Source organism: Struthio camelus, chromosome 4 (assembly GCF_040807025.1).
Source record: "Struthio camelus isolate bStrCam1 chromosome 4, bStrCam1.hap1, whole genome shotgun sequence".
In the NCBI taxonomy this organism is placed as follows: Eukaryota; Metazoa; Chordata; class Aves; order Struthioniformes; family Struthionidae; genus Struthio; species Struthio camelus.
The window spans coordinates 8,153,445-8,179,435 of record NC_090945.1 but is presented as its reverse complement, the minus strand read 5'-3'; the positions used below and the strand labels follow the sequence as shown (position 1 = coordinate 8,179,435).

General features: G+C 42.6%; 1 protein-coding gene across 3 annotated transcripts in view; it reads left to right on the top strand.

Annotated features, from left to right (window-relative positions):
* Nucleotides 1-383: 383 nt before the first annotated feature.
* USO1 (USO1 vesicle transport factor) overlaps nucleotides 384-25,991 on the top strand; it is a 37,934-nt gene continuing 12,326 nt past the window's right edge. The window contains exons 1-14 of one of the 3 annotated variants that reach the window (XM_068941309.1): nucleotides 389-535; nucleotides 790-876; nucleotides 1,000-1,064; nucleotides 7,153-7,232; nucleotides 12,749-12,849; nucleotides 14,842-14,944; nucleotides 15,104-15,159; nucleotides 15,784-15,904; nucleotides 17,647-17,825; nucleotides 18,601-18,741; nucleotides 19,802-19,890; nucleotides 20,907-21,061; nucleotides 21,314-21,525; nucleotides 22,653-22,673. In XM_068941309.1, coding sequence (XP_068797410.1) covers nucleotides 470-535; nucleotides 790-876; nucleotides 1,000-1,064; nucleotides 7,153-7,232; nucleotides 12,749-12,849; nucleotides 14,842-14,944; nucleotides 15,104-15,159; nucleotides 15,784-15,904; nucleotides 17,647-17,825; nucleotides 18,601-18,741; nucleotides 19,802-19,890; nucleotides 20,907-21,061; nucleotides 21,314-21,525; nucleotides 22,653-22,673 — 1,476 coding nt within the window. In that variant the 5' untranslated portion in view covers nucleotides 389-469. Of the gene's footprint in view, nucleotides 536-786; nucleotides 877-999; nucleotides 1,065-7,152; nucleotides 7,233-12,748; nucleotides 12,850-14,841; nucleotides 14,945-15,103; nucleotides 15,160-15,783; nucleotides 15,905-17,646; nucleotides 17,826-18,600; nucleotides 18,742-19,801; nucleotides 19,891-20,906; nucleotides 21,062-21,313; nucleotides 21,526-22,652; nucleotides 22,674-25,991 lie in introns of those variants that run through there. The other 2 variants (XM_068941310.1, XM_068941311.1) reach the window with 2 other exon arrangements.

Below are 25,991 nucleotides of genomic sequence, written 5' to 3'. Positions count from 1 at the left end.
TGTGCAACTGCTGTTGACTTTGCAGAAGAGCTGGGCTCCCGCGCTTCCAAGCGATGACTTCAGCGAGTAAACACTTGGCAGCGCAGCTGGCCGCACTTCAGACCGGCCGCTGCTGTTGAGCTCGCTGTCCAGCCAGGTGCTTGGGTACGCACCGGACGCAACGCCTGTGAGCAGGCAGCGGTTCCTGGCAGGCCGTGGGGGATCCCGCTCCACGCTCGTGGAAGGAGACGTTGCCAAAGGAAGAAGAGAAAGGGAGGAGCCGCCAGGACAGCTGCTCCCGGCCGCCGCCGCCGCAGCTCCGCGCCGGGGGCGGGTCCCGCCGCCAGAGCCGCCACGTCGGCGCCACGTCGCTGCGCAGGCGCGGCGGCCGCTTCCGGGGCGGCGGCGGTGGCGGCGGCGAGGGCCCGGGGCCGGGGCTCGGAGCGGCGGCGGCGGCGGTGCGGGCCGGGCCGGGCCGCGCAGCGCCGCCATGAACTTCCTGCGGGGGGTCATGGGCGGCCCCAGCGCCGGGCCGCAGCCCTCGGGCGCCGAGACGGTGAGTCGGCGGGGGGCGGCGGCCGTTGGCGTGTGTGCCTGCGCGCGCGGGGGTGGGGGGGGGGAAGGGCGCGGGGCGGCCTGGCCTGTGCGTTTGAGCACGGCGCCGGTCTGCTGAGACGAATGGGTTTGAGGCGGGGGAGTTAGGCGCTGTGGGGTGTTGTTTCTGAACCCAGGCGGGGCTTTCTGCAGCACTGTCACAAAAGTTGTATGACCGCTGCCGCCTCAGTGCAAACGTGTCTTGTACGCTTCCAGATCCAGAAGCTCTGTGATCGAGTAGCTTCTTCTACCCTGTTGGATGACCGGAGGGATGCTGTACGTGCTCTTAAATCGTTATCCAAGGTTAGTGCCTGAATTCCTACAGATTCCTAAAGCTACATAATACTTTGGGAACGTAGTATTTAAGAAGCTTCGTTTGACGTTTGGGTTGGGCCATTAACTGTTCATTTTTTCCCCCCCGAATAGAAATATCGTTTGGAAGTAGGCATACAGGCTATGGAACATCTTATCCATGTTCTTCAGACAGACCGGTAAGCGCATTGCTAGCTTCTGAGAGTGGGCTCCAGGGGGTGACTTAGTACTGCACTCCCACTGCGACTGACCAGCATGAACTTCTTTCTCAATTCTGTAACTTATATAATGAGAACGGGAACTTGATTTCTAATTTGTGACTCCTCTGTTGCGGTAACTTCTTATGACGATGGAGCTTAATCAGCCTGTATCTAGAGACGGAAGGAGCAGAGATGATGGAATATAGGAAGGTGAGAGGGACAGGAAAAGTAGCCCTGAGGTAGTGATGGAACTGAGGTATACCTTAATTTCTGCTACATGTGGAACAGATGAAACTTAAGATTTAAGTTACCAAGTTAACTCAAAAAGGCATTTGAAACACCCAAATCAACCTGTCACTAGGACAGAAGGTGAACTTGACAAAATAAAATAAATCAAGTCAGCAAATTGATTTTTCTGAGATGTATGTCTTTAAGTGAATTGGTAGAATAGTTGTGTTGTGAGGAACAATGCAGGTGTTTATACCGAAGGGTTTGAGTCAATAGAGCTATGTTCCCTTGATGTAGAAAGGGCTGCTGTCAAGACAAACTACGCTAACCTAAATATTTTTTGTGGATTAGAAGGTAATACTTATGCAATATAGAAGTTAAATATCTTTGCTGTCCATCTCCTTCTGCAACTGACTGCATTGCTGAGCTGTGTTAATAGCATAATAGCATAATTATAATAGCATGTGTTGCAACTTGAAAGCTCTGGTACTCTGTGGAAGGAGAAGTTTCAGAAGTAAGAAAAGAAAGGGAGGAGCCGGGAGGGCAGGTGCTCCCAAGTGCACCTCCGTGGTACTCTGATAGAAGCTTCATATGCTGCTTATTGCCTGATGCTTAGGGAGACAAGTGTGTCTTTCAGTCTGGACTTGAACATAGACCTGCGGTAAAAAAAGCAGTCATAAAGCCATATAAAAATACTTGCGTGTGAATGCAGGTGGAGCAGGAGGGCATCTTCTAATGTTTAGGTGGACCAAAGTTAGGAATACAGCAGCTGAGTATCCAGAATGAGGCCTCGTGAGTCTATGTAATGGCAGCACGTTGCTCCACATGCTTAGGCAGGACAAGAAACCCTTCAGTGACTCGCTGAAGGCTCTTGCTGCCCTTGCTTGCTGGCCAATTACACCAGGTGGGAGAAGGTAAGAGGCTTGTGTCTGAGAGAGACCATTTTATTTCCATTTTACTTGCTGTTCAAGCTGAATCTGTGGGCTGCATAGAATTTCTATGATGAAGACAATCAAAGGGATGTTACGGGAGTAAGTGTTACTCCCATGAAGGGGAAGCCCTTCATTAATTTAGGTCAAGGAGCCTGCTTTCATCCACTTATCTGCTCCTGAGGCCAGATTTGAACTTTGAGAAGGGAGGCGGGGCTCTATGCATCTCCCTTCCTTTGAGATGCTGAATCAAACCTTTCACATTATGATCTGAAGGGTTTTTCTGGGCTCTTTGGGCTCTCTGATTACCTTCTCAGAAATTGTGTGTGCTGGAGCTCTGCTTGGATGCGTTGTGTGACTCTGGCTGCAGCTCAACAAGTGTTAAATACACCTTTGTGCTTTCTAGCTTTTGAGTGGTTTTAGGTTTACAAAAAAATGCTGGTTTCCAAAAAAACAGTGATAGCTTATTTTTCTATTGCATGTTTCATAGTGGAGCGGCCTATCAGCTGGCCTATATACTTGCATGAGCTGGTCCTGTATCTTGACTTTGCTGCTTTGAAGTTTGAGTCAGAGTTTACAGTAACTCGAGTTTGATAAGAACAATTGAAAGAACCATGAAAATAGTATGCTAAGCTCAGAAGAAGGAACTTTTAAAAGTGAGCTTTAAGAGTATTGCTTTTACAGTGATAAATGGCCTGAAGGTCAGGGCCTGACCTCTGGAGGTAAAGCTTTTTTGCCAGCAAGCTGTTGATGGTTGTCATCTCATGTAGATGGTAGGTGATTGGGCATGTTACGCACCTATTTGCCTGTTGTCCTGAGCATATGCCTGGAGTTCTAATGTTTTCTCTCCACCTAAACGTGATCATAACTCATGGGATTCCCCTTGAGGTCCCAGCTGAGTAGAAACAGGGCTTGACTGGGCTGTATCAGGTGAGGCAAGAGAGAATTGTGAGGGAAGAGCCAACAACAGGCATGGGTTGCTGAATTAGGAAAGGCTGTGTGTGTGTGGAATGGAAAGCTGGTCTACAAAGTACTGGCATAATGAAGGTGAGACCAGTGACAAGTGAAAACGTGTGTTGCTATTATGTATTTACAAAAAAATAAGTAGGGCCTGATGTACAAGTGTTATATTTCCAGTGGCATATTTCCTGCTGGAATACGAAAGAGCAGTATGAAAAACTGAAGCAACTTTGGTAAGAGATGGTTACTTTGAATGCAAGCTCATTGTGGAATTGCTATTTCATCTATAAGTCAGTTGACTCAGACTTTCTCAACCAAGCTTAATAGCAGATTTTTTTCCTGCAAATTATGTTAACCACTGTTCATGTAGCCCTTGAGTTTTTAAAAAAAAAAAAAAAAAAGAGGGGTGCAGGAGCCACTTTTCATCTCCAGTGTAGCTCCTGATTTTGGTGAATCAGTTGCTCCTTTCTTTGGAAGTTGATGTGATAAGGAGTAGTGGTGCATCAGCTGTGTAGTAGTTTTTCTTTACTCCCATTTGCAGCCTCTTATTCTGTGGTAATTGCTTACTTTCCTTGTAGTGAATTGTGTTTTTCTTTAGGTCTGTGTAAGTTACACTGATATTTTCTTAATTCTGAAGTTGGTAGTGCTAAGTGAGAGGCATTTAGAGCTTCATCTTCCTACTTTGGTAGGAAGAGGGGCTGGTTTACAGGGTGGCTATGCGGAAATGGTGAGCGCTTCTTGTATTGGGTTCTTATTTCTGTCCTCCGATCTTCCACGGTTGCTACTGGCAGCTTCTACTTTTTTACAGCTGCCTTTATCCTAGAGCAGAGATAGACCACTTGGGTCTTTTAAATGAACGTGGTGTTCCAGTTGTTACGTGGTTTCCTTGTAGGTTGCCTTAAACTCAGTCTCCTGCCTCTGTGAGATAGGCGTGCTTAATGTTGTCCTATAGAAAACTGATTTTTTTGCAGTAGCTTTTCATTTTTGCACATCAGCTATCCTGGAGCCCGATAGCATTTCTGAAGTAGCCTTTAAATGTTGCAGATGTAAAATCTCATACAATCAGTTTACCACGTGTTCACTTCGTAATATGAAGTAGAAACAGTGATCTACAAGGAGAACGCTTCTTCTGTTGACTTGCTCTCTAGATATTGCCACATCCTACCAGGGATTTTTAAAATAATTTGGCATTCACTGTAAAACAGGCTAGTACAACTTAACTGTTGCTGAGAGAGAACAAACGCACCGGAATGAAAACTGAACGTGATCTTTCTTAACTTCTTTGCTTTTGCTTACCTAATGTATGTTTTCAAAAATGGGATGTGACAGTGCCAGTCACTTGAAACATGTTAGAAAAGAATGATGTAAAGCTAGGGTAAGAGAAATCAAATTTTTTTTGTAACTATTAAGTTAATACACAAATCGCAGTTATCTATGTGCTGTCATTTCCAGATGTTCAGAGTTGTGATATGCTTTTCACTAGAACTTTGGTAAGAGGTAAGATGCCTTCATCCTTATCTCCTTGGATCACTTTTCCATGAGTTGAGTTTTTAGGGGGAACAAAATGCTGTCCTCTCCAGGCGCGCTTTCATTGCTGACTTGATAGAAACGCTCAGCTTTCTCAGCTGTACTTGGCAGCATAGCCCTATCTTACCTGTGTTCTAACAATTTCAAAAGTTACTTTTTGAAAAGGTGGTAAAAGCTTTTTGAGGGTTCCCAGCTGGGCAGGATGATACATGGATGCCTTCACTTCTCTATAATTTTGCTCTGCTATTGTTTGGAACTTGTGCAGTGCTGCCCTGATACTTTGGTAGAGTGCCACTTAGAAGCATGAGTAGCAGAGGGAAGATGCCTCAGATGGCTTATGCTGGATTATTGCATTGCAGAAAGGCTGCATCTCTTCTGGATGCATGAGAGACTACAAATCTATTTCTTGACTAATGAGTTTCACTGCGGAGCAAAAGGTGCACAGCTTCAGTCTGAACAGAATAATTGATAAAGTAATCTTGTATGAATTGAACAGCAGATGGAAGCAAGCCAGGGAACAGCAGAAGCTGCTACATGCTGCTGTCCTCGTCTTGTGATGCGGTCCTCTTCCTCAAGAAAAAAGGCCTGCTTTTTATATATCTATATGAAATATAGTATTTATTTTTTTATCTGCTAGGATTTTCCTGGGAGGAGGACGGAAAGGAAAAGCAATGCTAAGGTTTTGGGTTCTTTAAGTCTGCAGCATGTTGTTTCTATGTACTTTGCAGATGTGGAATTGTTTAAGTTATATGAAAAATGTAGGATTTGTAGTAGTGTTTTGTCAGAGAACTAAAATTACAGTGAAGGTAAAATGGAAAACATGCAATCTGGAAATCTGAGCATACCTGCTGGATAAGACCCTGTAAATAGACTAAAGGCTTCCTTTACTTGCTTTGACTAACAGTTTGCCAGAGGAGGAGATTTCTTTTTCTTTTGGTTTCAGCCCGAATGAAAAGCAGGTGGTGTCAGTTGTGTGGCATGCACTGAGGATAAAACTCAAAGTGAAGGAATAAACTGAATCGAGACCTGGTATTTCTAGCCTGTTTAGCTTTTGATTTAGTGGGCAGGCCTTAGAAAGGGAGGTCATGTGTCACTCGAAGAGCTTCCTAAAGCCTTTGCTGTAGTGATACAAGAAGTGTAGGTATGGATTGCTCCATTCTGTCCTCTCAGTGGATCACCTTGAGGGCAGCTCTGGTTTTCCTGGTTGCAACAACTGCTATAGGTCTGCCTTTAATTAGTGGTCTAGCAGAGATAGCTGGCCTCAGTTAGGGCTTGGCTTTTAAACCCTAACTTAAAAGCCCTTGGCTTTTAAGACTGCAGGTTAGGCAGGTTATCTTTAGACCTTGGCTGTGAACTAGCCTAGGAGCGCCTTAAAATGCAAATCATCTTTTGTGTGGGAGCCTTGTATTGTATGCCATGGAGATTAGTGAAAGCAGAAATAGTTGCACAGAAATTTGAATGAGAGGTCCAGTTTTGGCGGCCCCCTCTTCTGAGGGCTACATACGACGTGAGAAGTGAGGGCTTGGTTCCTCCGTTTGCATTGTGGAGGTGCCTTCCTCCGTGTTTTTCATTGACCAGCTGGGCTTCCATATTTGGTTTATGAGGAGACCAGCAGGTGGCAAAAATGGTTATGTTTTTTTCCCCTAAAAGGAGGAACTCCTGTGCTGTTTCTTTGTTGTAGGTTAGGATTCACAGATTGGATTCAGGCTTTGTAATGCCGAAGAAACTAATGCAGAAGAAACGGGTTTCCCCTGTCAAACCAGGGGCTGGCTTATTAAGAAAAGAGTCTTGGTGAAAGCAGGTGAAGTAATGCTTTGGGGTTAGATTGGCTACCCAGTAGCTTCTAGGTGAGGTTAGGAGTTAGAGAGCTCTTCATAGCAGGGTGTAGTCCGAGTCAGTGGCATTTAGACTGGCCTGCTCAGGAGAAGCCCCAGCTGTGATTTTTGCATTCCAGTGGAGTGCTGGAATGGGGCATGTGCTTCTGTCTGATGAGGTGGCTGGCAGGGTCTTTCCTGCGACTGTGCCAATGTACTGCAGCTTCCTTGGGTGATGTCCTCAGAATGGAGCTGAACCCCTCCCAGAGGGGTGTCTGGTATACCTGAGGAGCAGGTTGCAAGGGATGACTCAGGAAACACAAGATATTATTACAGTGAAACTTCCTGTGCTTTTGTTGCCACCAAACTTTCTGGATGTAGCCACCTGAGGGAATGTACCTGGGAGAAGTAGTTTGACTTTACTGAGAGACCAGACCACTCATGGTTGGTAAAAACATGGTATTATAAAATATACGTTAACATCAGTCCTTTCTGCTTTCTGTAATGCTGCAGAGGGAGCTGCCTGTGGGGATAAGCAATGTTACAAAGCGTAAATTGTAAGAGAAGTTGGAAATAAATAAGTCATTAAAGTGGTTCTTCTATTCGCAGTTCAGATTCTGAAATAATTGGCTATGCTTTGGACACTCTCTACAATGTAATATCGAATGACCTAGAGGAGGAAGAACAAGGTAAGCTCTTGGTAATAAGTTTTATTAACTCTGGGGGTGCTTTCCTTGATGGCTTTGTTGAAATTGTAAGCTAATAGTGTGCGATTCGCTAACAGTGGGACTTGCCTCATGATTGTGTAGCTATTATGACAATGCAAGAAATTGTTTTGTGTAGCTTGCATTAAGGTAATACTGTTACTGTCAAATGGGACACTTTCTGATGATTTAGCAGTGATACCAAGAGATGAAATCTTGGGTGCCTATGATGAAGTGGCTGTATGCAAGAGGGAGACTTCTGTTTGCTAGCCCTGCTATAGCTTTTTAGAAAATAATGCTCTTCCTTTCCTTCCCTGGATAATCAAATGTGGAAACAGACGTTTATACATCTATGTTTCAACAATTATTTCAAGAGGTTTCTTACTCTGATGCCTTGAGGGGAGCACAGAGACTAAATAGGCTTAAGCAGCTGACCAAGGCTTTTTGAAATGGACAGATAGGATGGTGAGAAATAAGCAGTGTGCTGTTTTCCACTCCCCGCAGCCTGGAGTTTGTTTTTAAGGGCCTCTCTCAAACAGACACCGAAACTGCTCTCGGAGGCCAATGGTGCTGCCGAAGCTGTTAAAAAGAACTCCTTATTTCACAGGAACACCTTCACTGTAAAGAAAATGGCAGTAGCAACGCAGATGAGGCTTGTGCAGAGAGAATGTTCTTAAAATGCAATACATGCATCGGAGCTGTGAGTGCCTAGACTGAGGAAGAGCCAGATGCTTTTGATGAGTAAAACAGCTGTTGATTTTTAATCACTTCAGGCTCTTGGAGGGTGAACGGTGAGGAGGGCAGGACTGCCCAAGTTCCCTTGTTTGGGAGAATGGGGATGAGATGGAGCTGAGGGCCTTGCAAGCAGCAGTTTGGGAAGGAGCCTTGAGATCAGAGAGTCAAGTCTCTAGGATGCTGAGTCTCTGTGCACTTGCTCCTGTTGCTGGGAAACATAGAGACCAGGTATCTGTTACAGTCGCACAGGCAACTGGCAAGGAGGTAGCTCTGCCAGAAGGGTAACCAGCTGTTATATTGAAGCAAGCTGTGCAGTGAAGGAAACTGCAGGTTGCGGTTAACCTTTTTGGCATGTTTTTTGTCTTATTGCAGGTGTTACTTGGAAAATGACTTCTGTTTTTATTTTTAAATCAAGTCTTGGCCTGACCAGTTTTTAAACTAGGAATCTAAACTGAAGGGCCAGAGGCATGCCTCTTAACATTTTTAAGAGGGAAAAACTCAGCAACAGATAAAAAAGCTCGTAGCACATGCGCTCTGCTTCTAGATCAATCAACTTAAAAATCCATTACACTGGTCTGCCAAAATAAGATTGAAGGTCTTGGGCTAAGCGTGAATACAGCACGAGCGGACTACGTTTAAGATAGGGAGAAAGTCTGAGTGTGTTTTCAAATCTCGGGCATGCTGAATATCTGTGGGTTCCTAGCGTTTTGCCTCTGCCGTGGACCCCAGGAGGCTAACTAGTCCTTGACAGCCCTTGTATCCCATTTCCAGTTGGCATTATATGCATTGGGAGTGTAAATGCTCCTGTGAAACGGCAACATTTTCTCGCTTTTGCCCTCCAAAATGTGAGGTGAAGCTGCCTGTTGAGTTGCAGTCTCTTGCTCTTCACAAGCATTGTTACTGACGTTTTCTCAAGAACAACAAAGAACTGGCCAATTTGTGTATGTGTGATTACCAGTGGTGTTAAAATACGACCTTGTTCTGCTCAATCACTTCCATGAGAAATACCTCAAGTAGTACTTTTTGCCCCAGAGAGCTAGGATGACTGCTTAGGAAATCTGAGCTTATGCTACTATTGATTGTGCTGTTTGGAAAGCTTGTGAACCTTTCTCTTCTTTCTCTTTTTCTTTTATCTGCATTGACAGATGATTCTGAAGGTAAAAGAACCTTTGCTTAACTATGGCACTTGATTTTAGTCTTAGTTGCTATTCACACCCATAACCCTCTGTGTTTACAAGGACACTGTAAAGACTTATAGTGAAGGTTAGTGAAGGCTTCTTGCAATCTGCTCTGAAATATAAATTTGCTTTAGAGCTGAAGTACCTTCCCAATTTCATTTGTGTTCTCTTAGGCAGGTTTCATGCAACTTGTGCATGTTCAATGTCAGCAGATCTCCTGAGATTGAAATAATGATAAATTCTTGTTTATAACGTCATGGAAGTGTGCAGCCTTGGTGCTGGTGGGATTTTGATGAGCAGAAGGGGTGCGCAGAGTTTCTCTTTTCGGGAAGAAGCCTTCAAGAAGTTGACTCAAATGCGTGCACAGAACTTGAGTGTTCTTCACAGTGTCTCTTCTAAGCAATGCATGTTAAAGTGTTCGCTTACACCATAGGTTTGCCACTAATGCTTTGCGTATATCATATCTTAAGCTGTTTTTAGCGAAATGCATTTAATACGTTGACTTTAAGATGAAATAGTAGTGCCGGATGTTGGTGAATCATCGAGAGCTAATTTTAAATGGACATCTTTCCTTTCATTTGGGCAATGAGAATATGTAGAAGTTAAGAGAGATTCCAGACAGGAGTCAGGCTGTAAGATCTGTGGTGTACCCGTCTACGAAACAGAAGATGCACTTTCAGTTTGCTGCTTTGCCTTTTTGTCTTGCCCCTCCTTATTTTCTTTCTTCAGTTTAGTAGAAGAACAAACACCAATAGGAAAAGTTAAGGGTTAACAAGATGTGATATAGCTTTAATTAGGCCCTTTTCTAGAAGAATCCAAAACATCCTGAACGCGAGTCATGCTTGTAGGATAAGCAAAAGCCCTGCCAAGCTTGTAAGAGTCTGTGAAAGTTTGAATCTTTAAAATCTTGGCATCTAGAAGTTGTGTAAGAGCAAGGATTGGGATCAAAAGTAATCTAAAATTCAAACACTCCTTGTAAGTTAACCTTGAATAAAGGACAAGATGTGCAGTCAGTTTGTGGCCAATTCAAAGTGAAATATTTTAACCTAAGCCTTTATTTTTTTTTTTTCAAGTTTGCAGCAATCGGTGTGCGATTCTCACCTGAAGTGCCTCTTATTTGACAGTAGCAAACTAATTCATCTTTTCCTTCAGCAACTGAACTTAGGTGGAGTTGGCTTGCTTATATTTTTTTATCCACCTAGACTGGGACAGAAGACCTTGTAAGCCCCTCAACTTGAGAGTTCTGTATCAGTTTTACCTGCATTCTACGAGAGACTTTACATTCAGTGTGAGAACTTCTTTTGTGTGCAGTATGTCCTTCATTTTGTCAGCTTTTCTTCATAGTTTCTCTTGCTTTAAGTTTACAGCAGACTCTTGCTTCTCTCTCCCTCTTAAAAGCTACCTACTGATCTGTCTGCTTCATGGGAGAAATGTAACTACACTACATTAGAGACATGATAAGGTAGTGTCTGATGACTTAAAGACCAAATAAAAGCTTCTTTCCTCTATTGGCAGTCCTTTTTTTAAAAAGTTTTAAGTTGGTGGCTAGTCATGAATCACCACAGCGGTTTGACTTGAAAGAAAATTGGATTGGTAGAATTGAAATTGTTTTCTTGGTACCAGTGGAAGAAAATACTTACGGTAGAGTCCTTTCGTTTGTTCTGCCGTATCCCTAACAAGGTACAGAGTTTCAAGATTATGGGCCATCTTTGATCCTTTTTATAGCTGCTTAGTTACCAAGGTTTTGTTAGTGATTCCTTGATAAGGCTGTGAAGTCTGCAGTTAAAGACAAAAATCCCCCTGTGATTTCAGTGACCTAAATCAGACTTTTGGGTTTGGCTCAGAAATTCTCTGGCTTTACCAAGTGTGGTGTGCGTGTTTTTTTTCTTTTTGTTTTGTTTTATTTTGTTGTTGTTGTTGCTTCAGGCTGTTCTTATGCCTGTGGCTTCATCAGCTAGCGTGAGATGGTGTCAGAAGTGCTGTATGCGCGTCTGCGTCATTTGTAGGGTAACCTGATTTAGAAGATGATCAGTGTCTTTGCTGCAGCTCTTAACTGAAGCCTTGGTTTGACTTTTTAACGGGCTTTGGCAGGAGTAAATGTAGAGTAGAGCCTGGGCAGGTGATGGCATGCTCGGTGGGACAGGAGTGGCTTTGAGGTTGTGCAGAAATGAGGGAGCAAAGAAGCAAGTGGTTTGGGAGTGCAGGTAGAGGAAGCTTTGTAGGGAGAAGGGTACTTGGCTGGAGTTGGTTATGTCCTGTTTGTCACTTCCCTAGGGGTTATTTTCTGTGCTTTTAGCCCTTTGATTTTCTATGGTGCTGGGAAAAACCTTGTGGAAATGTAACCAAGCACAGTACCAACCTATTTCTAAACTCAAGGAGATGCTCATTCATATAGGTGGTCGTTAGTGTCATGTAGGACTGTATTCCTGCTGCTATTGAGCAGGATTAGGTTTGAACTACTGATAATCAGTTGAAAAGCTAAGGTCTCAAACCATAATGGCGTTAAACAAAACGCGTTCTCTTTCCGTCAGAAATGAAAAGATGATGTCAACCCTTCTTTGATCTGCCGTCCCTGGGCAGCAATTTTTCAATGGACAATTCCTTGATTATTCCAACTAGTAGTACCTAAATGTGATTGTTTTCCTGAAATATCTTTGTAAGCGTTTTCACTTGACCTAGAAAAATGACAGTGGCGCATAGACATGGTTTATGTCTGTTCTGTTGCCTTGTGGGATACTTTCGCATTTGTTGTCTGTCTGCGCAGCAGTGGCACATTGAAGAATTGTGTAAGCCCAAATTGAGGCATAACTTAAATTCCATACAACTAAAGAACAGAAAACGGGATGAACACTTCATCCTATTTGTGAAATCAATTCGGAGTTCAATACTGAGAGGTTTTGATGCTGATCTGTGTCAAAATTACTTGTGCTGATATTTAGATCTCTTTTCTATTCCTAAATGAAAGTAAGTAAATGAGGTGCTTGAACCATTTAGCTTTGGTTTTCATGCCAAGCGGGCTGGTGGGGAATTAAACGTACTTTGGCTTTGCAGTGAGTAGTGAATGGTCCTGACAATGAACTTCTCTGCTGGTTCAGTTCAGCTGTGTGCAGAAATTGAATCATTGAATCAACTGCTCTTCAGTTCAAAGTGAGGGAGGGTTCTCCTTTTTTTCTCTCAATGCTCTGGTCACTTCAGAGCATGACTGGTATTCTGTCTGTAACAGGCAGTTGGAGCAGTGAGAGCGGTGAATCTGAACATGTATGAGTGATGGAAATAATATTTTTCTTGCTGTGAAAACTGAATCAGGTTTCTGTTTGGCAGATGCTTGGTTCTGTTTTTAAAATAACATACCTCTTTGGTTAGAAATACTGTCTTTATAACATAGGTTTTCTCTATCTGTTGTTCTTGGTGCACAGCTTGTTAGCAGTGTTTGATTTGAAAACAAGTTCAATTTACGAACGTTATAACAGTCGTTCTCTAAGCTGCCTTTTTGTCCTCTGTGGCCCTAATTTAGTAAGAATATAACCCACAACTAACTGAATTTCTCCTAATGCTATGTTGTAATATAATGTTTTTTGATTGTTACAGAAGAAAATCTACCAAAACAAGTTGATGACTTGGGAAGTCAGTTCACAGAGATTTTCATTAAACAGCAAGAGAACGTCACGCTTTTGCTGACCCTTGTGGAGGTGAGTAACTGTAAATACTGAAGGTAGCAAGCATGGTGAGCTTATCCTAATGGATGAAGCTGTAGTTTTGCCTTTCTGGTGAAGCCTATGTCAAATGCCAAGTATTCTCAGCCTCTTTCGTATACATGGGTTTGGAGGATGCAGGGAAGAAGGCAACCTGGATGAAGCCCTTAGTGCTACTTTTAAGTTAGGAGAAGGTGAAAAGTGTTTTAGATATGTGATTAGATAGGGTCAAAATTACTGCTCGGCAAAGGCCAGCTCTTGTCACTCATGCTAGGATAACTTACCAGGTGATCATTAAATGCAAGTAAGATGGAAAGGTCAGTTGAGGTACAGTTCAAGTAGGAAGGGTAACTGCTTTCTGCAATGCTGTTTGTAATGATCTCCTGATACTTTTAAGTGATCTTCCAGTGCTTTTTTCTTCATGCGCAGCCTCTTTATTCTTAATTGTTTGCATTTTGTTTCCAACCTGAGAATATTACTGTACTTAAAGGAAAAAGAGCAACATGAATCAGTCTTTTTTTGTCTGTCTCCTTCAATAGAAGGAAGCTCTTTTTTTTTTCTCCTGCCTAGAACTTCTGCCAGGTTTTCAGCTGTATTAAATAATTGTCTGTATATCTGAGGCTTAAATCCTTGCACACTGAATTTCATCCTCAGTAGATGAAGAAACAATTCAGCACAATTTTGATGACTACAGTTAGTCTAAGTGCTAAGTAAAATCCTAATGGTCTTCACAATGAAATGCTCATTTGCAGCAGCTGAACCAAGCTCATCAGTTAATTCTGTTTGTGGTTGATGGCTGTATGAAACTACATTCTGAGTAAGAAAATCTGGCATCTAAATGTATTCCTGAGAGGGGTAAATGCAGTGGGCACAGTAGGAACCTCCAGGATATACCGGTTTCATGAGTCTGTTAAGTTAGGCTTGGGCATTACTCAGCATCTTGGTTCTGTTGATTTTAATGAATCAAACCTAATGATCCAAATGTAAGATCATCTACTTAAAAACGTCAAGGACCTGTCCTACAGATAGGTGAAGCCTATTTTGGAGGGAGCTGTGTGGCTGTTGAAACTGGCTTAGTGTGCAATTGCATGCAACTGCCGTGTAATGGAATTGCACCCCATGACTGTGGAGCTCTGAAAGCATGCCGTGTTTTGTAAGTCACGTGTTCTTTTTCTCTCCAGAGGTAATAGTTTAGCATTCTGCTTGCTAGCAGCAACATGCAATTCTGGATTTGCACTGTACAAAAGAATCAATGTTGGAAAAATTCATCTGTTGTTGCAGCAGTTAACGTTAAGCCTTTTTTTTGGCCACTGCCCTGAGGTGGGGTACTGAGTAAGAGCTGTCATGTACTCGAAACTTTTCCTGGTGACTAGGAAGACATGATTAAAATAAGACAGCTTGTTTAAATTAGTGTATTAAAGCATCACCTTGAAGTAAGCCACTAAACCTAACAGGATTAGAAGTACAGAAAGCTCTGAGGTGACTCAGTTGAGACTGGGTCTAGTTACCAGCTGAGTTGAAGCTGACCTGCGGAGCCCACAGTTTTCTTGTGGTTGATCAAAGCCTGTCCACGGACTTGAGCTGTTGTGTCTTATTTTGCTCTCAAAACCCATTTTTAACAGAGGAGCTGCTGTTACTGGTTAGGAATGGGAAGAAGGTACAAAAGGGCTAGTTGGGGTTGATCCCTGGAGGATGGGCCTTCCTGGTTTTTAGGAAGAGGAGATAGCTCGGAAAGCCAATCCTGAGGGAAGGCAGTGAAGCAAACTGCTGGGAGCTCATGTTCCTGATTGTGGAACAGAAAGAACCCTGGAATAGAAAAGGGTGTTGACTTGCTGTCCATATGCTGAAATAGGATGCATGAGAAAAGAAATTGTCCTGCAGGCATTAAGATCCCTTACCTGTTTGGTCCCTATTCTTAACTTATATCTAGAGAAGAAAGTTGCATACTGAGGAGTTTGTTACTTAAGGTACTCCTCTCCATTTTTGCAGGAATTTGATTTCCATGTTCGCTGGCCTGGAGTGAAACTACTTACATCTCTTTTAAAGCAGCAAGGACCTCAGGTGCAGCAGATCATTCTTGTCAGCCCTATGGGTAAGTGGTTCAGCTTATTGCTGATGAACTTGAAATGGGAAGCTCAACAAAAAAACATTGCAGAAGGCTAGAGGAGCCTTTAGCAAGGTGTTTTAATAACCTCTAGTGTGGAAAAAAACCCTGTTTTTATGCTGTTTCTTAATTACATATTTCTTGCAGGTGTTTCAAGACTCATGGATTTACTAGCAGACTCTAGGGAAGTTATACGAAATGATGTAAGTGTAGAACAAAGGCTGTTTATCCTCTTAGTTAACAACTGCCAAATGAGTTGTTGAATGCTTGTGCAGAGTTTGGATCAAGTTAAGTGAGTGCATGTAAAGAAAGCATTTTGCTAATTGCAAATATTTCAGTGTTCAGTTGAGTTTGAAGCTTTTGTTGGGCATGTCGTCATAATTAAGAGAACTGTGATCGTGTGTTTGATGCAAGCATTGACCATTGTGTAGACTGTTGTCACTTCATCTTTGTCACCCTTCTGTCAGGTCCACTGTTGTACTTCCTTTTCACCCCCACAATCTTATTTTTTCTGGTTATGCACTTCATCTCTTCTGTAAGGTGTGTGTGGTAGTTTCTTTTTTTTTCTTTTTTAATAATTAGTTAGGGTCTTTCTTGGCAGTACTATGCTTGCCCTCTGAATTACACTGAAGCATGCGATAACTGTGGTGTGATGTCGGTGGTGGGTTTTGTTGCATATGCCGAACTGCGGAGTGTGGAGTTACGCCCTGTGATTCTTGCCAAAGGTTATGTTGCTTATGTAGCGTCCTGCTGAGAGTTGTGATTTTTAAAAACTTATGTTCTTTTAGTAAAACTAAGTCTAATTGCTTCTCCCCCCACCTCTCCAGGGAGTCTTATTGTTACAGCAATTGACAAAAAGTAATGCAGCCATTCAGAAGATTGTTGCCTTTGAAAATGCCTTTGAGAGACTCCTGGATATCATAACAGAAGAAGGAAACAGTGATGGAGGTACTGAAAAGTATTTCAATGCTGCTTTTGTTGTGAGTGACAGTATGCTAAAGCTAGAACTATTGAAATGTTTGCTTTAATCCAAGTGTAGGCTAAGGTTTTCAGTCTTGTGTTTCTGCAAGAACTATTAGGTGACAAGGTTTCATATTGATAGTATATGATTGCAATGAGGTGAATGGGTAAAAGGACTGGGAAACATAGCTTGTTCTTTAAAAAAAAAAAAAAAAAAAAAAGCAGAAGCAGCTTGCTCAAGTAGGCAGGGTTTCGTTGTTTTCTGAAATCTAGTCTTGAGATACTCGGTCAGGACATCAGTTAAATTTCTCTGAGCATGTGTGCGTGGGTTGATATGTTTGATATGTTCTTGTCTGGCTCAAGTCTGCGAACATAGATATTTGAAAGGCAGTGTCAGGTTTGCGTGTGCCCCATTTGTCACTTACCAAGCAGAGGGTCCGCATTCCTCCTGCAGGATCCTCAGATGCTTTGAATGGCTGGGTGTAGCAGCTCACTGTATTGTATAGGTTCAGCTTCATTACTAGCTTGACTTTTCTGGTCAACTCCTTGCCAGATCATCTCTACCTGTTCCAAAAGAAGAGTAGGAAAAGAATGAGCGGAAATGCTGCAGTACTCTACAGTGCCTCTGTGTGTCTGTGTGTGTTAAAATTTTTTTGACACCTTGCTTCTCTCCTAACTGCGGTATCCCAGGTACCTTGGCATGGAAAAATTAAGCAAATCTTAGTTTCAAAGCAGCTATTTTTAGGCAGATAATAATTTTAGGGGAGAAGGAAGCGGACTTGGTATGTAAATTCCTAAGTGCTAAGAGTTCTTTGCTTTGCACCCTCTGCTTGGATTTCCCCAGCTGAGGGCTGGGTTACTGGTTCTGGCGCTCTCCAGCGGGAGTCAGAAGGGAATGTGACAGCTGCTCTGTCTTTGTTCTCCCACTCCCAAGTTAAGCACGGCCTATGCCTAACTCTTCCCGAGCCCGAGGAATGAATCTTCATCCTTTCTATCAAAAGTCTAGGTTTGAAAGCATGCCAGCAATACTGGAAGTGGGTCACCTTTGTGTTGTCTTCTGGACGGTACTATTTGAGGATTTCTTTCTTCTCAGACTACATAGTTTTTAAGCAAGCCCTACTGAAACTCCAAGGAGTTCACTGTTAGAATTGGCTTGTTGTGCAGGCTGTTTCTAGGAATTCCTTCTATTTTAATAACAATAGCAAAAAAAAGAGTAGCTTTGAAATGAGTTGGCGTTTTAGCCAGCTATTAAACATGGTGAATGTGTAATCCAATATGATTTGCTGCATTTGAGTCCTGATGCTGTTTAAGAGCAACTTCATTTTAGCTCTTAAAATACAAAGAGCCGGTAGTGTAACCTGACTCTGGAGTCAGTGTTCTTCAAGCCACAAAGTGTTTATGAGGCTCTCTTGTAGTCTTTCCCATTGCTACCCAGCTAATGTACCATACAAACTGGATACTCTTTGCAAATACCATTTTTTTTTTTAGACTTGTGGAAGAAGAATTACAGCTTTTTTTCTCTAAGAAGCGTGCTGGATAAGCATGAATATATCTCTTTTTCAGTCACCTTTGGTTGTATTTTTTCATTCATGTGCTTCACAGCTCTTGGTCAAAATCTAATGCTTCTAAGAACGAGAAGCTCAGAAGCTGTTTCCTGTTATGCTGTATATGCTGAATTACAGTAGTAACTTCTCCATGTGTTGTCTTCCTTTACCTTCTGTCTTCACAAGGGATCGTAGTGGAAGACTGTCTTCTCTTACTACAAAATTTACTGAAGAATAATAATTCCAATCAGAATTTCTTTAAAGAAGGTTCATACATTCAGCGTATGAAGCCTTGGTTTGAAGTTGGAGACGACAATTGCGGCTGGTCTGCACAGAAAGTAACAAATCTTCACCTAATGCTGCAGGTAAAACTCTTTTTATCTAACTCTTAGCGCCAATGTCGACCTCTTCCGCTCTCTTGCAATGAAGAAAACGTGTGTTGTAACAATTACCTGGGAAATCAGTGCACTCTCTTTAGCTAAGTATTAGCCTACTCTCATTCATGAGAGAGCCTACTTTCAGCACAAGCACGGTTTCCAAGTTGTGAACTTGTGATGGGTGGCATATCAAATAACTTTATTTGGTGTAACTTAACATATAGCAGTGATATGGGTTACATATTTGGGTAGAGGTGCTTTTTATAAAGAATCCTTGCGTATGACTTCAAGCAGGATGGTGGTGCATTAACACAGTTCCCATAGCTGTCTTCACTGTGGATGGCTTGCCACCTTCTCTCTGCCCACCCCTCCCAAAAATGAAATAAGGTTATTTTCCTGTTCTATAGCACTTGCTATATATGAGTGCAAGCTGAAGATGCATGATGATGGTAGTTTTAGCCCTGACAAATTGTGAGCCAAGTAATAAACCAGTTTAGAGCCTGATTTTTCTCATCATGTAGTTCCAAGATTTGCAATGGGCTGAAATGGTTGCAGGTTCTGGAGGGGACCTCAGCTGTGAAGCTGGATTAAACTTAAAATGGCTGTAACACTCATGTGATGAAACTGCTATTCCCTTCTCTCAGGTTCCTTTTTAAGAGCAGTTGTATTTTGTGGCTAGGTAGTGAATAGGTAAACTTGTACTGTTTAGCAGTTTCATGCGTTCTCAAGCTCTCTCTGTGCAAAAATACTTCTTTTTCTCTAGCTTGTGCGGGTTCTCGTCTCTCCCACGAATCCTCCTGGTGCTACGAGCAGCTGTCAGAAGGCCATGTTTCACTGTGGTTTGTTACAACAGCTCTGCACAATCCTAATGGCAACTGGAGTTCCTGCTGACATCCTGACAGAAGTAAGAGGGAGCCAAGTACAAGTAGGGATGGGGGCAACAACAGGAGTCCTCGGGGCAACCGGTTGCTGCAGGGACAAACTGTGAAATTATAGTATTTGCCGAGAATGTATTTCGGATGCCAGACGTGTCAGCTGCTTCCTGTACAGGCAATACATATTTATGATAGTACTTTGCGTTATAGTCTGAAAAACTGTAATGTAATTCACTTTGAAACAACCAGGAAGTATTTGCATTTGTTTGGTTTTTTGTTTGTTTGTTTTTTTATTGGATTTAAGTATATCCCAAAGAAGCCTCATTGACTCCCTTTGAGAGAGAGAGGGAGACTGTCAAGAAAGTCTTCTCATTTCACAGAATTCCAGTGATGAGGGACGACTTAGTTTTGAAGAACCCTATTGCCAGTTTAGGATGAGGTGTTTTTTTTACTTGATAAAATGGTGTGCTTGCACTGAATGACTGTCTAGAGCTAGAAAAATTACTGGGTGGTGTGAACCAACCACACCTGTTCTCTGCCTCACGGCAGCCTTGAGCTGAAAGAAACTTCATCATCAGCTTTGCCTTTAGAGTGGGCCCAGAGTTGGGTCAGTTGGCCCCACCGCCTTGTCTGACATCAGAGCAATTTGCTGTAGACAGGCTCTTTGAAGGTGAAAGAGCTGACAGATCCACCTGATATAGTTTGGCAGCTTTCCTAGGAGTTACCACTAGGGCTGCTTTTCTGTCTTGAAGCACACAAAGTGGTTTGTGTTGCTGCCTGGAGAATGGAGTGTAGATTGGGCCTTTTGGAGGTGGCCCCCATTTCAGTGGTTCTTATCTTAAGATGGTTTTCAGAGGTACCCTTCAACTTTTCTTTTCTTGAACCTTTCTTCAGCAAGCCTCACATTAAGGCTGTTAGTTATTCAGTCTCCTTCTGAAATCAGTTTCTTATCCAAATCTCTATATTGAGACTTGATCTGTGTGGTTTTTTTCCTCCCAATACCAAACTGTCATGCTGATTGTGTTGTATGAATTGGATGATTGCTGACGTTTAACTGTGGTATTGTTTTTTCTTCTGCTGTTTCTGTAGACCATTAATACTGTATCAGAGGTCATTCGAGGATGCCAGATAAATCAAGACTACTTTGCCTCTGTAAATGCACCTTCTAATCCACCCAGGTAGAGGAAGAAAAGTGTTTAACTTTGTTAGGTAATGATGTATTGGTATGGGCGTTTGCAGCCTAATCCAAAGGGTTGTTTAACTTTGAAGTTTGGAGTTGAAGTACATTGAAACAGCTTTGAGTTCAGACTGGGGGTACTGGGTGTAATGTGAAGGTGTCAGGTGTGTTTCCACAGACATGAGGTCTAGAACTGATATCTTTTAATGTTAGGTGGTATCTGCAAAATGAATGAGCAGTAGTTAAGAAATAGCCATGTTAGGAAGAGCTGTTGCTGTTTGTCAAAGGACAGTATACAAAAGAATGTAGAGGCTGGGAAAATAGCCAGGAAGTTCATTTTTACTCAGATCGGGGAATGGCAAGGTGACAGGTATTTATCTCAAGATTTAAATATGACTAGGGTAGAAAAAGAGCCTTCTGTGTTGTAAGTCACTAATGGTGTTATAAGGAATCCTCTGCAGTATTACTGGAACCAGCAGGGAGAAGCAATGGGGACTCCATGTGAAATGAAAACACAGCTGATGAACACTAGCTCATTGCAGTCACATCTAATGTATCTGCTTGTGTTTTGTCTTAATTAAGTGGAAAAACTCCCTTTTGAAATAAGAAGTTTTACTCCGTTTAAATGTTTGAAATGGCAATAGATAGGGAAGACAATATTTTTTCCTTATTTAGAGCAAGTAACCCAAATTTTTTTTTTGGGGGGGGGGGGGGAGGAAGGGAGAGAAGGGATGATAAATAAAAATTTGGTAACTATGTGTTACCATACAAAAATCATGCAAGTGTGGGATTTAGATATTCCGTGTCATGATCTGTGGATGCCCTGTGCCGATGTGAGTTTCCATTGTCCTATAGTTTCCATGTTTGCTGTGTGATCAGTCCCCAATGGTGTGCACTTTTGGCAAGTGATGCACATGTCATTGCATCAGGTCCTGTCACTCTTTCCCTGCACCTGTTGACCAGATACCTGCAGTTTTGCGACCTTGTGCTAACAATTTTTCTTTCTTTGCCGAACAGACCTGCAATTGTGGTCCTTCTGATGTCCATGGTAAATGAAAGGCAGCCTTTTGTGCTACGTTGTGCTGTTCTCTATTGCTTCCAGTGCTTCTTATACAAAAACCAAAAAGGACAAGGAGAAATTGTTTCAACGCTTCTGCCATCCACTATTGATGGTACGCACGATGAACCTTTTTTAGAGCTGTGAACTAGACTGTTTTTTAATGTATCATCTGAAGTCATCTGCAAAATTCTTTATCTGCAGCTGGTTGTCAAATCCAAGCAAGATTTGGATTGTGGTTTCTCTAAACTTGAGACACACAGTCCTCTGTTTTTCTGAGTTTCAACCGCATGCTTCTGTCTTAAAGATTTTGCAGTTTCTGTAGCTTGTTTTAGTCTAATTTGTACCTCTTGGCTGTTTGTGGTAGCTACAGGTAATTCTGTCTCAGCTGGTCAGCTGCTCTGTGGGGGCCTCTTCTCAACGGACTCTCTCTCGAACTGGTGTGCCGCTGTGGCCCTGGCCCATGCGTTACAAGAAAACGCAACTCTTAAAGAACAGCTCCTAAGAGTTCAGCTAGCAACGAGCATCGGCAACCCACCAGTGTCTCTGCTGCAGCAGTGCACCAACATTCTCTCGCAGGTACAGCACTGACTGTCCCATGTCTTCATGATAAAACTCTGGGTGTGCAAGAATAGTATGTTTCTCATAAAGGTGTCTCATAGGAAGACAGTAGCATTAGCTTAATGAGAAGGAGCGTTCTCTCTCCTGCTGAAATTTTTTAAGCCCTTCTTGAAACGCTTGGCACTTGAAGAAAAAAAGAAGTCCATCAGTGACTGCAGCTTAATGTTGCTGTCTTTCTGAAGTCGGGGTCTTAAGACTGAAAGTTACTGTCTTACTCTGCCTGGCTTTCCTTACTCTCATGCATGAGATGGAGATGGATGTTAATTGAAAATAATTTCGTTACAGTCTGAAACTAAGTTGTTTGCTATGGCAAGGGAAGTTCACTATGCATTATAGAAATGAAAGGAAGGTTTGGTCAATTCGGGCAGTACAGAATGCTTTTGCAGGGCCACTCTTAAACCCTTTATGGGTCACTGCTTTTTTCGCCTTGTGAGGCGGAAACTCTTACTACTATCAGTAGGCAGAGGATCCTGAAGTGCCTAGAACTTTACCTTGGTTGAAAAGACATGGCATATGGGTAAGACCCCCGTTCGTGTTATGTTGTCCCGCAGGAAGTGCATAGTTAGTATTTAACGCGTAGCTGCTAACTTAAACTCTCAAAAATACCAGCTTCTTGTATTCTGGTGGTTGTTCATTTGGTGGTTCAAAGTTAAAAGCTTTTTTTGAGGTTGTTCACCTTTGTAACACCTGGCTTTGCAAATGACATGTGATCATACTTTACCTCATAGACCGCACTTCCTTGTGACATTCACTTTTATTGGTAATTACTTTTCCCCTAAATGACAGTAATGATAGGAGATAGTTAACTGACAGTGACTAGACATTCCTGCAATTAAGAAAAATGGCAGAATGCTGAAATTTGTATTTCATGAATGTGACTTTTTTCCATCCACTTTCCTGAAAATAGATAGTCTTCTCTGTGTCCTTTTCCCTGCGTTTTTTGTCTGTTAACGTGGATTTGAGTCAATGAAACTGCCTGTGGCTTTTTAGGCTTAAGTGATACAAGGGGCTCGAACTTTGGGGGATGTTTCTGAAATGTGTTGTTCCACTTAACAGTTCTCAAGTAATGCCTGTGTAACTTGCAGGGTGATAAGATCGACAGACGGGTATGTATTTCTTGGCACAGCTTTGGCATTTTCTTGCCACGAGCAGGCCTTTTCCTCCTGTCTTGGGTTTTGCTTGGGGGGATTCTTTAACTGCTTTTTGATGTGTTTCCACTTACAGCTTTGTGTGGCAGTTGGGTTTGGGTTTTTTCCTAGCATAACAAACTTTTTCTCTGTCTCCAGGGGATTCTCTGGGGCGCTCTAGGAAACTGTGGGATCAAGGTTTTGGGTAGCATGGGTGCTTTCTTTCCAGTGGGGCATATACATTCACCGTGTTTACCTGATAGATGCACTTTCTTGTCAGAAAAAATTAAGACTGTTAGAAATGCTGTTTTCTCAGACTGGCCTGTAGCAATCAGCTGATACAACTTGAAGTGGGAACCTGCTGCTTATTTCCTGGCTGCTAAAAGAAAAAATGTGTTGAACCTGCATTGCAGCCACTTCATATGTTCTGCTTACCAGCAGAAGCTCTTACGAGCTTTAGCCATGGAGATTTTGGTTGTAAGCAGCAGGGATCCGTTTACTAGCAAACGAACCCCCAAAGTGATGTGTTTGACTTTCAGGCCATGTTGCTTAAAGCGCTTCTGAGCTAGGCATCTGCAGCAAAACAGTTGTTTATACTGTGCTGTGATATGGTCTGCTCTATTTGCCGTATTTATCACTGTTGAGCGGTGGGACTGGACTGTTTCCAGCCTCAGATTTTGAAGAACAGCCACGGAGAACTGTAACTTATTCCAGCAGGAGTTATAACAGCAGGTCTGGAATCTAGCTGTGTATTAGTTTTTCAGAGAGCGTATTTTGGGCTTTGTGGAAAGGACTGAGCAGGATGCGCTAACCTGACCTCAGTATAGCGTGCAAAGCTTGAGAATAAGAGTTGTGCGTGACTGCTTTCAGAAGATAATTTGTCCTGTAACTCCCAAGTCATGCAGACAAATGCAGCTTTGTATTTCTGACAAGATTTTTAATAAGAGCAAGCTAGTGAAAGTGTTACTTTGGAAGAATGATGTATGCAAACGTGCTGTAGCACAAGAATGCTAGTTCAAGTGGTTATTCCCAGTGAGTAGGAACCAGGTCTTCCCTAGTGCTGGGACAATAAGCTCCAGTCTTGGAAACATAAGAGAAGAAGGGGTTCTGGTGTGTTTTTGCTTTGTTGGAAGCAAGCATCTCCCTTTCTGTTCAGCTAGAGGAGAACCGACTTGGTCTTTTCAAAAAGAGCAGAAAATTGGTATGACTGAGATCTTTGGTAATACCTGTCTAGCCATCTTCTCAATAATTATTCAGTCTGAATTTATGCTCTTAGTTTGACTCATTCTGGTCACTCCAAGTAACTTCTCTCTGTCCTAACAGGGTGGAAGCAGCGTTGCCAGAATAGTTAGCGTGAAATTAAATGTAGACTCTCAGTGATAAAACTAGTGTAGTGGAAGTCTATGGCGTATAGAGGAATAGACCTCCTGTGCCCGAGTTCCCTAGACTTGATAGGGGAAAGCACAGCAAAGGGCATAGCTGCTCTTCTGGGGCAGGAGAACTGGGGAAAGGGATTCCTGGCAGTTCAGAACCTATCCGGGGTGAGGAACACTGAACGGGAAAATGGACGTTTCCCAGTTTATTGGATCCTGGTGTTTGTTGGTGGTGGTGGGGGGGGGGGTAGACAGGAGTCCATCCTTCAGTGCTACTGCATTATGGTCCTGTTTCCCAAAAGGTTTCTGCAGCTGGCAGAAGAGGGTAGGGGAGATGCACAGCTCAGTGAAGGTGGGGAAAGCTAAGTGAGCCAGTTTCTAAGGGAAGGTAGAACAGAGTTAACTGAGATACAGGCAGCTTGGAGTGAGACCTAGGTCAGCGGAAACCAGTTATGACAGGTAGCTAGAAGGCTACAGCAGCAAGGAATATAATCTGTCCATTAATGCAACATCACAACAGGGTCACAGCAAAGCGGCAGACTAACTTATAGCGAAGAAAATAGCAATTGCTAATGTGGTGTGTAGTACTTACTGTGGAAACAGAAAGGCAGGTGCTGGGTGGTCATAAGCTGTATTCTCTGCTCTCTGGATGTTCCTCGCTTCAGTCTCTGGAAGTCGTGATGGCGATCATGAATAAAGTGCTTCCTTTTCCATCTGTGAAGCACTAGAAATGCCTGTCACAGTCTGGGTGTCTGCAATTTGAATTCTCCCTTCTCCTTTAAGGAGGTTGTTTCATCTCGGTGATTAATTGGAGCAAATCATCGAAAGCAGTCCCTGCGGAGCTTGGTCTTTTCACTCAGCATTGGTAGTTTTGATAGATGGTAGTTTGAATACCACCTGTCTCACTGGGACCCTGCTACAAAAAGATGCTTCTTGCCAGACTGATGTGTGTGGCTGTTTTGGTGGTCAAGCTGACTTATTCAAAGAGCTTGGGAGGTTTGTTTTTGTTCTTTACCTTGGCCAAGGGAAAAAAAAAAACAACAGCAAAAAAAACTCACACACACAAAAAAAACCTCAGTGCTTTTAACCCTAAAACATAGGCATGATCAGAGGCATGGATGCAAATTCAAGATGTCTCTTGAGCATGTGTAATTCTTAGGCAGGGACTCTTTATTTCTCATTGACTACTCCTCATCTTCTTTGCTGCTGTCTTGATCCCTGTGGCCATTCGTTCCAGTGTGTTTTCTTGCCCCTTTTTTGAAGACATCCCAGCTGTTCTGCGCACTTCATCTCGCCTTCCGGACTTGACTTTATTTTCCAATTACTTCACCCAGTTTACTAGGTGCTTGTTTGAAGGTTAGTTTTCTATGCAAGGAACTTCTTGCTTGGTTGTCTTCTCTGAGGATTGACTCTCTGTGAAGATGCACATGCCTGCCTTGGTGCTACTGTGCCCGTAGTATCTGCAGCAAAGACAAGGGAGACAAAAATGTGAAAAAAGGTCAGTTCTGTGGTTACTGAGGAATTAGCTAGTGCCATACTAACTTATGCAGTCTACTTAGTGTTAGTACCTCAAACTTATTTTTTACCCTGGTTGTTTCTTTAGATTGCCGTTACTTGAGACACTTGAATTCTTCAAAATAGCAGAGTTTCTTGATGTGCTTTAGGTGCTGAAGTTACTGGTGGATCATGGTTGGTTGGATTCACGGATCAAAAACCAAACTTAAAATTGCAAATTTCTCTTTTGTAATAGAAACCATCTAAAGGCTTTCTACGTAAGCGTTGTGTGTATTATGTGCGTCAGCAAGAATCTGAAGTGAATATTCAGATGAAAGCTAATTTTCCCTGGTTGAGAAAAATTCAATTACTGCAGTTTGTGTCTTACGTTGCTCTTCCTGGCTTAACGTGTGTATTCCTTTGTCTAAAG